The sequence below is a fragment of the Rissa tridactyla genome, chromosome 4 (genome assembly GCF_028500815.1).
Source record: "Rissa tridactyla isolate bRisTri1 chromosome 4, bRisTri1.patW.cur.20221130, whole genome shotgun sequence".
In the NCBI taxonomy this organism is placed as follows: Eukaryota; Metazoa; Chordata; class Aves; order Charadriiformes; family Laridae; genus Rissa; species Rissa tridactyla.
The window spans coordinates 5,156,436-5,170,090 of NC_071469.1; the positions used below are offsets into that span (position 1 = coordinate 5,156,436).

Consider the following 13,655-nt stretch of genomic DNA (forward strand, 5'->3'; position numbering starts at 1 on the left):
TACGCCAGTGTTAAACCTTGTACCTTCATCAAAAGGTACAATTCTGCCGCCCTCAGCTCTCCAGCAGTAACTGTTTCAACGCTAGAAACCTATGAGGACATCACTTTGTTGACTGTTGGCAACCTCTTGAAATGTTCCCATGCTGTCTGCCTTAAAGTAGCTGCATTTCAGTGTTTAGTGAATTCCCACATGTTTATGTTTTCTGGGATACTTTGAAAAGTTTCATGGAAGGGACGTTGTAATTATTAAAATCATTAATTTATTACAAGAAATTAAAATTGTTATGAAAATGGCTTTTCTGCTAAACTGTTTCTGCTAAACAACTTACGTTGCTCTCTTTCAAGCATACGTTTTCACTGTGTCTTCTAATTCCTGACTTGTCTTTTCAAGAGTGAGATAGAAAAATTAAAGGCAGAAAACGATCGGCTGAAATCTGAAAACCACGGCAGCTGTAGCAGGGCTCAGTCTCAGGTTTCCATTTCATCCTCTCCAAGACACTCAGTGGGTCTCTCTCAACACAGTTTGAACCTCACGGAGTCAACCAGTCTCGGTGAGTTTAATGAGAAAGGCGGTGGGCAGGTTTTATCCTGCACTTGGACTATTTGGTTTGGTTAGCCATGGAAAAATGAAAGCATGAAAATTATTAACAGTTGAGGTGTGGAAATATGTCAGGAGCTGGCGCAAAGCCTTCTTTTTAAATGTTGTCATAGGTCTGCTACACCCTAGATCGGAGTTGTCCAATTATGACCTCAGCTGCCAAGAGTCATGTTGAAAGCCATTTAATGGTGTACATTTCCCAGGGGATATAGCGTAGCAAGGAAAATACAGAGTAACTCACTAATAATTTTCAATGACCTTAACTTTTTAAGAGTGATACTGATATTTGGTAGGGAAGTCACTAAACCTGGTACTTGTGTTTTACCTCGGGGCATGTGAAGCCCAGATGTGTTGTGTTTGACTACAATAAATATGTTGGCGTGAACCAGAATAGTCTTCATTGTTATTAAGATACAGCTGTGAAGCTGTTGATGTTTTCTGTTCGCAGACATGCTGTTAGATGACACTGGAGATGGCTCTGCCCGGAAAGAAGGAGGCAGGCACGTCAAAATAGTTGTCAACTTTCAGGATGAAATGAAATGGAAGGAGGTGAGTTGTGTTTCGTCCCCAGCTCTGAAGTACAAGTGACTTTGGAGTGTGCCAGGGAATTCAAATCCAGTTTGATTTGGAGGCTTTTATTTGCAAAAGACTTTTTAAAATTTTCTCAGCAAAATAGTTCCTTGGTGTATCACTAGTGATAGCCAAGGCGCTCAGCTCCCTCCCACTTCCTTGAAACTGCTCAGAGCCAATACTGCCAGTTGAGGTTGTCTCATGGTGTCACCTACAGTAGCTTTTCATTTTGCGGTTTCTTAGTGGTGCCGTCAGCACATGAAGCGTGTTGGTAATGCAGGATTGCTAGACTAGACCATGCGGCAGCTGTGTAGGTGATAATGTTACAATTTAAGCCTTTCAGTAGTATCTGAAAACCAGGCCACTCTTTTGGCGTCAAGGAGGTTGGCAGATTAATCTGTACCTTGGGGTAGCATCTGTTTAAGACCTGTATCTTAAAAAGCTGCACAAAGCTCTTGGGCCTTTCTGTTAAATTTTGATGACATTTTAAGTAATAATGAAGATGATCCCACGTGTCGATACAAGGCACACCGGAATGCTAGAAGCACCGATATTCTGGAAAACATAATGGATCAAAACTGGGAGATCTGTACCTTATCGTTCTAGTTCAAGTTGTCCTCTCTGATACAAGTATCTCATTTTGAATGACGTCTGTCAGATGTTCTCCATTTGCAAGTAATTGAAAGAATCATAAATACCCAAATACATTTCAGATATTGTAAAATTGCAGCCCACCTCATGAGTGTAACGCATGCATGAATGTACTACACAATCTTTACCAAGCACTGACCTTGCTATCTCACATTATGAGTACCTGTAAAAGTCTATTTAAGAAATAATTTGATGTCTTTTGTAAGGGGGGGACGACAAAAATGTGAATAGTCAGAAATAACATTGACTCAGGAGATCTTTCCATTAAATACCAATTTTGCGTTAATAAATCACAGCCCTGGATAAGCAAATTAACAGTAAAACTATATTGCTAATTCTGTTGGACTCCACTGTGCTCACAGTCAGTAAGGTTACCACTTGGAAACGATGCCTTATGTTTTAGTTGAAGTCTTACGGTAGAAATTAGTTTTTCTTCAACGAATGTTTCATAGTGAGCTATAGAAGAATAGAAAAATAGGTGCATTCTGCTTTTTTTATCTGCCTCTGCTGATACACCAAACATAACAAAGAAGTTATATATAAATATATATATAAAAAACCCCCTCTTTCTATATATAACTATTTATACATATAACCATGTATAATTTCTCCGTATGTATTTAGATTTCTATGTCCATGGCAGCATTTCTAAAAGTACATAGGATGAATCTTGCAAGTGCAACGTACTTGATTGTGAAGTCATGGAAAAATGAACATGCCATGAACTTTTCTACCTAGAATTTTCCTAAGAGTCTTTTCTGTCTTTTTGCTAAGCTGTAATCCTCTCAGAGGTTTTGGAATTGTGCATGGATTGGTTAATAAATACGTTTTACTGAACATCAATAGCACTTAAGTATCCTTTAGATTTGTGACTCCAACACTGTAGAAAGTGTTGAGTAGAAAAGAAGGATTTCATGTAGTGTTCGGAATTCGCTATATAGAGTGGTAAAGATGCACCATAATTTAAAAATAAAAGGGGCGGGAGGGGGGGAGGAAGCCAGCATCTTAATTACATTAAACAGACTTATAGAATCATAGAATTGTTAGGGTTGGAAGGGACCTTAAAGATCACCTAGTTCCAACCCCCCTGCCCTGGGCAGGGACATGTCCCACTAGATCAGGTTGCTCAGAGCCCCATCCACCCTGGCCTTAAAAACTTCCAGGGATGGGGCTTCCACCACCTCTCTGGGCAACCTGTTCCAGTGTCTCACCACCCTCATGGTGAAGAACTTGTCCCTAACGTCCAGTCTGAATCGACCCATCTCTAGTTTTAATCCATTCCCTCTAGTCCTACCATTACCCGCCATCCTAAAAAGACCCTCCCCAGCTTTCTTGTAGGCCCCCTTAAGATACTGGTAGGCCACTATAAGGTCTCCTCGGAGCCTTCTTTTCTCCAGACTGAACAACCCCAACTCTCTCAGTCTGTCCTCATAGAGCTAAGATTTATTGATTTATTAACTTAAATTCACATTTCTATGCATTTAGGATTCGAGGCCTCGCACGTTCCTCATAGGCTGCATCGGAGTCAGTGGCAAGACCAAGTGGGATGTTCTGGATGGGGTCGTAAGACGGTTGTTTAAGGTTAGTGAGTGCAGTTTGCTGTGTGCATGAATTCTCCTATGAGATTTTGATGGTACCAAGAAATATTTAACTTCCTGTGATTATTACTGAACACAGAACAAAGTCAGAGATTCCAATGCTGCCTAACCTTTCCTGTCCCTTTTTCACCCTAGGAGTACATCATTCACGTGGATCCCGTGAGCCAGCTGGGGCTGAATTCAGACAGTGTTCTGGGCTACAGCATTGGAGAAATCAAACGCACTAATAGTGCAGAGACACCCGAGCTGTTGCCCTGTGGCTATCTAGTTGGAGAAAACAACACTATTTCAGTTACCATCAAAGGTAATTACGCTTGACGTGTCTTCTGTAGTTACGAATGACAGTTTTATCGAAGCTTGCTGCGTAAAGAGACTCAGAGGAATAGAAACTTTTCATTGTGGTTTTTTTTTCCTGTCCCTGCCTTTTAAAGACAGCACTTAGAGTATGCTAAGTTTATAAATCCAGCAACTTTTCGACCTGTAACAGTAGGAATGATTTCACACACAACAGTTTTCTGCAAGTATTTTGAACTGACGCCTGGAGTTGTCTTGGAGAAGACCTCACACCACAAGGGACGTAGTAGAGTTGTTTGAGCAGCAAAGTACCTTCCAAGTGAATAAAGCCTCAGAATTTCATTAATTCTTTGTAACAGCTCTAGTTGTTATTTCCTTCATGCAGAGTAAAAAAAAATTCTTGATTTAGCTTGCTTGCTTGGTCTCGCTGAAGAGTCCCTCCTTAGGCAACAGTAAGGAGGGGTCCCAGAATTCATGGGGCACCTTAAAATCTGGAATTTTTTCAAACTTACGGTTTTCAGAACTCTCATCAATTTCATTATATCGTACTGATAAGAATTTAATGCTTATATTTCTCCTGTGGTTTCTCATTTGGTTTCTTGGGGAACCGTTTTTATACAAAAACTCCTAAGAAACTAGGTTCAAGGGAAAAATCCTCCACCACTGCTTTTTGAATGTACGTTGCCTTGCTCAAAGTTACACCCGTGCAATCTGGAGCGTAGATCTGTGTACAGCAGTAGAGTATTTGAGAGCGTTGCCAAACACTCTGCAGCTCAACTTCAAAATTTGGCTGTGGCGTTTGTCTGAAAGTAGTCTGACTGTTGAACATTGGTGTAAAAAATCGATTACCTTGGGTAGCAAATCAGCGGACGGGAAGACAAAATAAGCCATGAAATAAATACCTCTGTGTACTGAGGCTTGATGTGATCCCAGGGCATTCGGCTTACTTAGAATACGCTGTCCAATAGTAAATCCCAGTTGAAATATTGCTTAAGGACTAGCCACGTCTATAGAGTTGCAATCTGATTTTATACTTAACTTGCATTGGCTTGACTTGTCCTTTGAAGCTTTATATGTGATAACAGTTTTCAATAAAATAGAAATGTTTTTAATCAATTTATGGAAAATCGCTTCCATATACCTCTGAGATATAAAGCTGCCTATATAAATATTTAATATTCCAAGTAACCATTGAGGTGCAAGCACTTCTGTGTGTGATCTGCCAACTTCCCTTTCTGCTGTTTATTTTGAAGCACTGTGTATTTTCCCTGAGCCAATTCTGCCTAAAGTGACTGCTGACATTGCGTAAATGCTTATCAGTAGGAGTTTTATGTTAGGCGAGATAACTATCAGCACACAGAGGAGGAGTTTAATTACCAGCGTTTGGGAAAGTAGGGGGAGTTGATGATAGCTGGGGTTTTTTTTTTGTCTAGTGATTCAAAAGTAAACAAGTAACTTCTGGATGAATGCGTGCCATACATGGCGAAATACTGCCAAATGGATGGTTTGTGTGTGAAAAATGCGGCCTGGAATCATTTGTTCGGCAACTTCCATAGGGCTTTAGACACCGTAGGATGCAGCCGAGTACCTTGAAAACTGGGAGGGCTGAAGGATGATCCAGGCTAAGCCCATAGGTCACTCCTGCGCCTGTTTTACCAGCTTTATATGTGCTCCTCTCGACCACAGGGGATGCCAGAGTGAGGAAGCGATTTATTTCTCAAGTTAGAAACGGGCTGGTTGGGTCAGGTCCTAAATCTGTTGTTTCTAAGTGTTGTTTTGGGGTTTTCTCCTCCTATTATTTGTCCCAGGTTCATTCACAAAATCACATTTTTTCAGTTCTCTGGTATGACTGTCTAGTCATTTCAACTAATTTTGATTTGTTCAAACTCCACTAACGGAATTGCGTTGCAGCATTACAACTGCCCAGTGGGGGGGAAAAAACAAAACAAAACAAAACAACAAAAAAAAAACAAAAATCAAAAAAACCACAACAAAACAACAGACCTTTTAAAAAAAGCAGGTAATTTGGATAAAAATTGGGAATCCCTCTCAATGAGGAACCTTTTCCTGTTGCAGGTATCTGCGAGAACAGTTTGGACGGTCTGGTGTTTGAATCGCTGATCCCAAAGCCTATACTGCAGCGTTACGTCTCTCTCCTGATGGAACATAGACGGATTATCTTATCTGGCCCCAGTGGAACGGGTAAAACATACCTGGCGAACCGTCTGTCAGAGTATATGGTCCTTAGAGAGGGCAGGGAGTTGGCCGATGGCATTATTGCAACCTTCAACGTGGACCATAAATCCAGTAAGGTGAGGAAACGGAAATCATCCTCGCACAACTAATGTTACTGTATGTCAAAAATGAGAGGAGACTCCTCCTTTATTAATCCATCCAAAGCTGATTTTGAACTTACCTTTCTTTTTAAAGCGTTATGTTAAACCCGAAGGGAACAATATTTAAAGTTCTCAGAACCTGATTATGGGCCTGAAATAGCAGGCTTCCAGGTGTGTATTTAAACACCTAAAGGTGTCGCGATTTTCAAGTGGTTAGCGGCCTGAGAAATGCTGAGGAAGTTAAAACACCTGCATCTAAAATTCCCGGCAGCTTAAGCAATCCCTGTTGCACGCGGGCATTTTTCCAAAAAGCCTCAAATGCATCTCTAGGCTGTCAAGGGTTTCTGCAGCTGCGAGTATCAGCAGCTGTGATCTGCATACGCCGGCGTTGGGGTGACTGTTGTCCGGACGCATTCCTGCGCCAGTAAGGCATGTCTCTGCTTTTTTTACATGGCGTTGGTTTTGCTGAATATACCTCCAGTGAATGTCTAGATTAAAGGAAAGGGGAAAAAAAAAAAAAAAAAGGCAAAAAAGCTGTATATTTGATGGCCATAGGCACGCTTTCCTCTGGAGGAAAGGGATGGTTGAAATTGTGGCTGTAGGCCACTGGTATAATTTGAGACATGCTGTGGAATAAATGCTTTAAAGCTGCTGAGAGTATTTTGGTCCTTCTTTCATGGCGCTACTGAAGGCATCCGAATTTGGCCTCTGACAGGGGATGCTTTATTCCAGGTCAATGTTATCGGCTGTGTTTCGATAGACACGCAGTTGCAAGAAGAGACACCAAAGCTGGCTGGGATGAAGAGTTTGGTTTGGTGTATGGAGAGTTGAACAAATTCCCGGAAAGAAAGAAAAATACATTTCAGGTCTCTCTGGGTGTCAGATAAGGACAGCATGAATGAAAAAACCCACAAACCAAACAACAAAATCTTACCCCCCTTTAGGCCCCTGTCTCACACAGGATTTCTGGCATAGTCTTTGAATCTTACGCATAACCTAAAAAAGAGAAGGAAAACCGTATTATTCTGTTTTCTCGTGGAAAATGTGAGATGTCAGGCTCTTTTGCTTTAGATTTCATTACAAAGCCAGTAGCTTAGTTATCTTGAATGGATTTTCAAGGAATATGAAGAAAACTCTCCTTTTCTTTTTTTTTTTTTTGTTTTCTTTATATACGCTTTGCAGGAACTCCGCCAATACCTGTCCAACCTAGCAGACCAGTGTAACAGTGAAAATAACGCCGTGGATATGCCTCTTGTAATCATTTTGGATAATTTGCATCACGTTAGCTCCCTAGGAGAGATCTTTAATGGACTTCTAAACTGCAAGTACCACAAATGGTAAAGAAATAACATCAGAACACATTCCATGCTTCAATACTGCAGTCAGGCCACCGCCCCTTGCAAAATGTGATCACAAAACCAAACCCAAACTCTAAATTAATTTGGTAAAGTGGAATGAGATGACCAGACTCTCCATACTATGGACAGCACTTCAGAGGCTTTCTTCTTCATAAAATGATCAATTCCTCTGAAATCAGTAACAAAAAAGTAGTAGAGGAATTGGGTAATTTGCATGCACTTCCTGCAGTAGATCTTCGGTACTAAAACCCCACTTTTAGTGAAAGATCTGGCTTTGAGATTTCTGGTTTGCTTTCAGAATTTGATGTTCTCAGAAGTCAGATTCTCAGTAGAGAATTTGGTTATAAGTAACTACCAAAGCGACCTTTGTCAAAAGAGGTTGGAATCACCTTTTTTAACGCTGAGATCTTACTAACAAGTTGTTTTTCAAAATTTGCGAGTTTGATTTGCTTGATTGGTTTTTTATGATTTTTTTTTTTTTTTTAATAGTCCGTATATTATTGGCACAATGAACCAAGCCACCTCCTCAACACCTAATCTTCAACTTCACCATAATTTCAGGTACTGTTTATTCACGTTTCTCATCTGTGTTTGTGGGCTGGCAAAGGAGAAATGGCTACTGAGTCATCTGGAATTGTTCTTATCAGCCGAAGTAGCAAACTGAGAGAGAAATACCATTCGCTTACTAGTTGCTGCCCCAACATGTGCAGCTATGTTATGATGCTGTTATTAAAGTAACTGTGATTTGTAAAACTTCTGCTTTCCAGAGGATTGTTAAGATATTTGGTCTTCTAACAAATTTTAAATAAGACAATACTTAGGCAAAGCAGATACTGAATGAGAAATAAGCTGAAACGATGCACGATACAAATTGTTTCACCAGGTGGACTCGTCATCGCAAAATAATTTTTGCTAAGAAACATACGTGACCGGGATAACCCATTTTGATCATGATAAATAAATATTAAAAGAAATTTAGCCCAGAAACAGGTATGTTCAGTAGCCTGAAAGAGAAATAATGGACGTTTCTGCTGTTCTGCCGTAGATGGGTGCTATGTGCTAACCACACCGAGCCGGTCAAAGGCTTTCTCGGCCGTTTCTTGAGAAGAAAACTAATTGAAACAGAGATCAGTGGCAGGATGAGAAATGCAGAGCTGGTTAAAATTATTGATTGGATTCCCAAGGTCTGGCAACATCTGAACAAATTCTTGGAGGCTCACAGCTCCTCCGATGTTACTATTGGTAAGTGCTCTGCCCATATGCCCAGCCATATGTAAATATATATATTTTATCTCCTTGTATATCAGGTGCATCCTTGTACGTTTCCTTGTGCTATTATCAGGTAAAAAAAGGTTTCTTTAAAACCCTGCATTTAGGTGGCACTGTACTCTCAGGCAAACAGTACAAGAAGTTTCTAAACCATTTTTTTTCCCTTTTTCTAAGAAAAAAGGACTTCTTTCTAAGTCCGGGATACAAACCGTGTTATGAAATCTGGTTAATTGTTTTCACGGTTTGTCAATTTGATTCAGAGGATTTTTGAGCTCTCAGGAAGAGCGATTTACCAGCCACCTACTTACATTCTCTCATCCTTGGCTTCTTTCTCCAGAGAACTGGAAGTTGTTGTTTGCTCCTGTTGTGATGCATGTCACGATAGTGATTTGAGTGTAATATCTGAATTTCCCTCTCCAGGTCCACGGCTCTTCCTCTCCTGTCCGATAGATGTAGATGGTTCTAGAGTTTGGTTTACTGACTTGTGGAACTACTCCATCATCCCGTATCTTCTGGAGGCAGTTAGAGAAGGGCTACAGGTGAGCAGGCGAAAGTGAAAAATCCTAAATCTTGAACGGTATCTGTTCAAAAGGCAACGCGGCATCAGCCAAAACTGAACAACGGCAACATTTTCTGTAGATGCAACTTTGCACACTGAATACCTGCATGTCTGTGAAAACGTAACCTAAATTGTCATTAATTTCAGGCAGAATTACTCACTTCAAACAATTTTGAAATATGGAGTGGAAGCACTAAAAGTCCAGATTATATTTTTTTTTTTTTTTAAAGTGTTTAGATTCCCAACTAATCACGTTTTTGGGGGGTGGGGAGGGAGGGTTTAGACACCCAAATGTCTTTCAATAATCTGTTCCAGAAGCACACCTTAAAATTGTACCGCGCATCTGAAAAACATGTTTGTGGTCATTAACTTAGTTACGCGGGATGTTCCTTTGTAACTCAAATCTTTCAGCAGAGGAGGAACAAGCCGTGCATGGAGAGGAACGTATTAATGAGTGACAGGATCAGTATCAGTGACATTTTGATTACTTCTCAGTCTACAGGATGAATTTTTCAGTGGATTCCTTCATAATTCTTTCAGAGGCCATAGTGAAATCATCGGTGATTGCCTGTGCTTAGTAATCGATTCATACTCTAGCAATTTGGATAGTTTTAAGCATGATCACACAGTTCTTAGCGTCTCTATGACAATGAAGCACGTTGGAATCAGGAGGAGGGTCCAGCAGAGGATTGCTATGGGCTTGCCATGCAGCTGTGGAAAAAACAACCTTTTTTTTATTCTTTAATCTTCTGTTCACAGAATAAGCATGGCAGCATAACATTCAAAAGACAGTTTTGGAGGTAGCATCATCAAATATCAGTAAATTCTGGGCATTGCGTGCACGAAAGCTAAACACAAGGTCCCACATACAGAAATAAAAATCTGGATCACGGTGAGAGTCTAGAAGATTGGAAAAGGGCTAAAGGTAGATGGAGAATAGGAAATTATGGCAATGCGTTGGGAGCTTGTGTTTTGGTGAGAGGACAAATGCCATTTTGAGGGCATAAACTGTAATTACATCTGATAGAGGTAGGAAGAGAATAGTACTTCCATATGTAAAAAGACTTACTAGAAAGCTGAAGCGGGAAGGGTTCAGAAAAGAGCAGTGGGTGTCATTAAGATACAGGAAGCATTACTCAATGAGAGAGATGAGAAGCTCAAACTATTCAGTTTGTTCAAGAGGAAACTAAAATTTTACTTAGTCTATTGGAGTCTTCTGCTTTAGTCTTGCAGGGAAAAAAAAAAAGTCTGGTGGATGTTTGACAAGTTTGGACTAGAAAAATTCAAACTAGAAGCAAGACACTGCTTGTTATTAGTAAGAATTATTAACAGTTATGAAATTTTACTTATAGAAGTAATAGGTTCTCCATCACATATGTCTCTGTGTCTGAAGTCTTTCTGAAACATGAAATAACTCCCAAGTACGAGCTCCATGGAGAACCAGTTGTGTTGCAGAATGGCTCCTTTGTGTTTGTGGAAAACAGTTCTCTCCGTTCTGCTGCTGCGTAGGGCTCGCCGTTGCAGTATGCGTCAGGTTGCCTTGCCATTAAGATATGTAAAAAAAAGTGTGAAAGATTTATTGTGGAAAATACTAGGACTTTGTTTTGGTGTGCTTGTTTGTTGTGTTTCTTGTCTGTGCAATACCCTTTCTGTATTAGAGGTTCAGCTCATCTCTCATCTGCATGGGAGTACTCTGCAGCGAATGGAAAAATCATGAAAATGCACCAGTCTGAGTACTTGAAGTACTAAAAAAAAACCAAAACCCAATGAGATTTTACATCGCCCAGTTAACAGCTACCCTGGGTTTCATTTGCTATCTATACAGCAGAGATTTACAGGCATTAACAAAGAGAGAGAAGACAACGCTGTCATAGAAATAATAACTCTGTACAATTCTATGAAATATATGAATTCTTCTTATGTTTGGTCAGAATTTGTGCAAACTGTGCTTGCCGTTTGAAATCTGTCAGTGCCTGGAGACCTCATTTTCTTTGAGACGATTGTGTTAACGGTCTTAGAGCTGAGGAACATGATAGGTCCTAAAGTACAACACACACAGAGGAACTTTGCTAGAAATAGAGCAGGAGAACCATTTCACGTAAAACTTCCTATAAAGGAAGGTAATGGGAGCCAATAATCTTTTTGACCTAAAACAAGTGACAGGAGAGTGAGTGACTCTGTTTCCTCCTGGAAAGGACAAAACTGATGCTCACAGTGGTGCTTGGGCTCCTTCTGCTGTGTTTTGAAACTCTCCTATCGGCTGATCAGTAGGTGTGGAAAGCATTGAAAATTTAGTAACAGAAATGAAGAGAAAGAACAACAACTAATAAAACCGTCTTTTTGCTTGCTTGTTTTGCCCGGTATCTGCATCTTTCCGTAGGTTATTTGAATGTTCCAAGTGCAAGGATTTCACTTTCTCTCTTTGTACTGTAAATTCTCTATCCACTTCAGTCCCATTTCCCTAAATGCCACTAATTTATTTCTATTTAAATAATTTATCAGTTTACTCTAGAATCTCTTTTTTTGAGTCTGTGGGTAAGAATAAGACTCCAGTAGTTGAAGAGTAGCCAGAGTTGTGCTAATTAACTTGCTAATGCTAGAAATGTGTGTTTCATTTTGGGATATTTTCTGTCCCCCACACCCACAAAGGCTCCTCGGAGAACACATCTTCTCTCATCAAATTGCCTGCCAGAAGGGAAGGGTGGACTGCTGATTTCGCTCTGATCTCTGTGGATCTAAACGGAACTATTTTTATATACCTGTTTCTCATTTAGAGAACTATTTTGGGTCAAAGACAAGTGAGCCAAATGGATCCTTACAGTAATTGCTCCCATTGGAGCTGAGGGGTTTTTTTGTTCTTCAAAACAGGGATGTGAAAATTAGAGGGTTCTATAAAACCCCGGTTCTTCCTGTTTGGTGGATCGATACAGGACGCAGCACCAGCAAACAGAGGACCCAAAAAGCCCTGTGGCTTCCTTCCACCATCACACGTACTCCAGTCTCTGTGTGGTGCTTCGTGAAGCAACCTGTGGGATTCTTGCCCCCTTGATTGCTCTCTAGAGAACGTGCCCATGAAAGGGATGGACAGAATGGTTGCCGTGGAAGGGAATAGTGAAGTTAGTCATTCGACTCTCCCGTTTACTGAAGATATGTGATGATTTCGTGTATTGAAATGAGAATTTTACATATTAGCTAATTTTCAGGAATGAGCTGGGATCCACTCAGACCTTCTAGATAGCAAAGACAAAGATGAGAAAAATAAAATCCTCTCCGCTTAGCAACTGACGTGTCTTGCTGTAAATTCAAGCACAAGATTAAAATAGGAGCTCTGGTTTACCACAGCTTGAAGACATTATGCTGAGAAAATAATATAGTACAGCTCAAGGATGAAGAGTGTTTGGGTGGTGGAAGGGGCTGTGTTTAAGATTGCGTAGCACCATCTGCTGGGCACCTCCGCTCTGGGCTGGGACTCACTCAATTCCGCTTCAGAATAAAGCCGATGATGGTATTCAGAGCAATTTAAGACTTTGTGCGTGCAAAAAATAAAACCACAAAAAACCCAAGAGGAAATAGCAATGAGGAAAGCGAGACAGTGTTAGATCAGTCAGAGAGCCGATGAATTTCTTTGTTCCCCCTGCACGTCGTGCAGGAAAGGGAGAGTTCTCTGAATTAAAGTGACGAAATACCAGTGACGAACTCCAGTAGCTGAAGGATGTTTAGGCAGAAATTTATTAAGCAGAAATAAACGTTTAATAGTCATTTGAATTCATATTTATGCTTTTGAAAGTCACGCGGCATTAAAATGATTTTATTATCTAATTAAGGCAAATTTAACTGAATGTAACAAGATGTTGGGATTCGGTAACAGACTGCTCAAAACAGAAAAAGCTTTTGAAATAGAGCTTGCTTACTTGAAATAGGAACATAACATAGCCAAATCCTGCTGGCGCTTTTTCTTGGTTGAGTACAAAGAAATTCCCCTGACTTGAAAACCTTTTGCTACGACATCCATCATTATTGCCTGATGACAGGTCTCGCGTTTCCTCCTACATGTTCCACTGACGGCGATTTCCTGACAACGGCAAACGTCGATAAGGCAGCTGCTGGTGCGATCTGGCTGTCGACATTGGCGGCCTCTTTTGTGTATTGACTTTATTTAAGTTAACTTTATCAAGTGAGGTTATTTTCAGGTCTCCCTTTCTTCAACAGGTGCCGAGAGAAGGGCACTGCAGTCTCAGAGGAGGTGGTCAGCCTCTTCCAAATCAGTTGCCATTAAAAATAGCTAAACTTTGTATGTCATTAGGGTAAGGAAAATCTGGCTTGTTTGTGTTCAGCCCTTCTTGCAAGTGCTTTCCGCAGTCCAAGACTCATGGCGCATTCATTTTGGTTAGATGGGCACTGAATTAAATGGTAGACTAATAGG

At 40.5% G+C, this 13,655-nt stretch overlaps 1 protein-coding gene across 6 annotated transcripts in view; it reads left to right on the plus strand.

Annotated features, from left to right (window-relative positions):
- NAV2 (neuron navigator 2) overlaps window positions 1–13,655 on the plus strand; it is a 434,285-nt gene that overhangs the window by 415,506 nt on the left and 5,124 nt on the right. For all 6 annotated transcript variants that reach the window (XM_054197531.1, XM_054197526.1, XM_054197527.1 and 3 more), the window contains 9 exons: window positions 391–550; window positions 1,046–1,146; window positions 3,304–3,399; window positions 3,552–3,720; window positions 5,787–6,022; window positions 7,229–7,383; window positions 7,894–7,965; window positions 8,450–8,646; window positions 9,094–9,212. In XM_054197531.1, coding sequence (XP_054053506.1) covers window positions 391–550; window positions 1,046–1,146; window positions 3,304–3,399; window positions 3,552–3,720; window positions 5,787–6,022; window positions 7,229–7,383; window positions 7,894–7,965; window positions 8,450–8,646; window positions 9,094–9,212 — 1,305 coding nt within the window. The remainder of the gene's footprint in view (window positions 1–390; window positions 551–1,045; window positions 1,147–3,303; window positions 3,400–3,551; window positions 3,721–5,786; window positions 6,023–7,228; window positions 7,384–7,893; window positions 7,966–8,449; window positions 8,647–9,093; window positions 9,213–13,655) is intronic.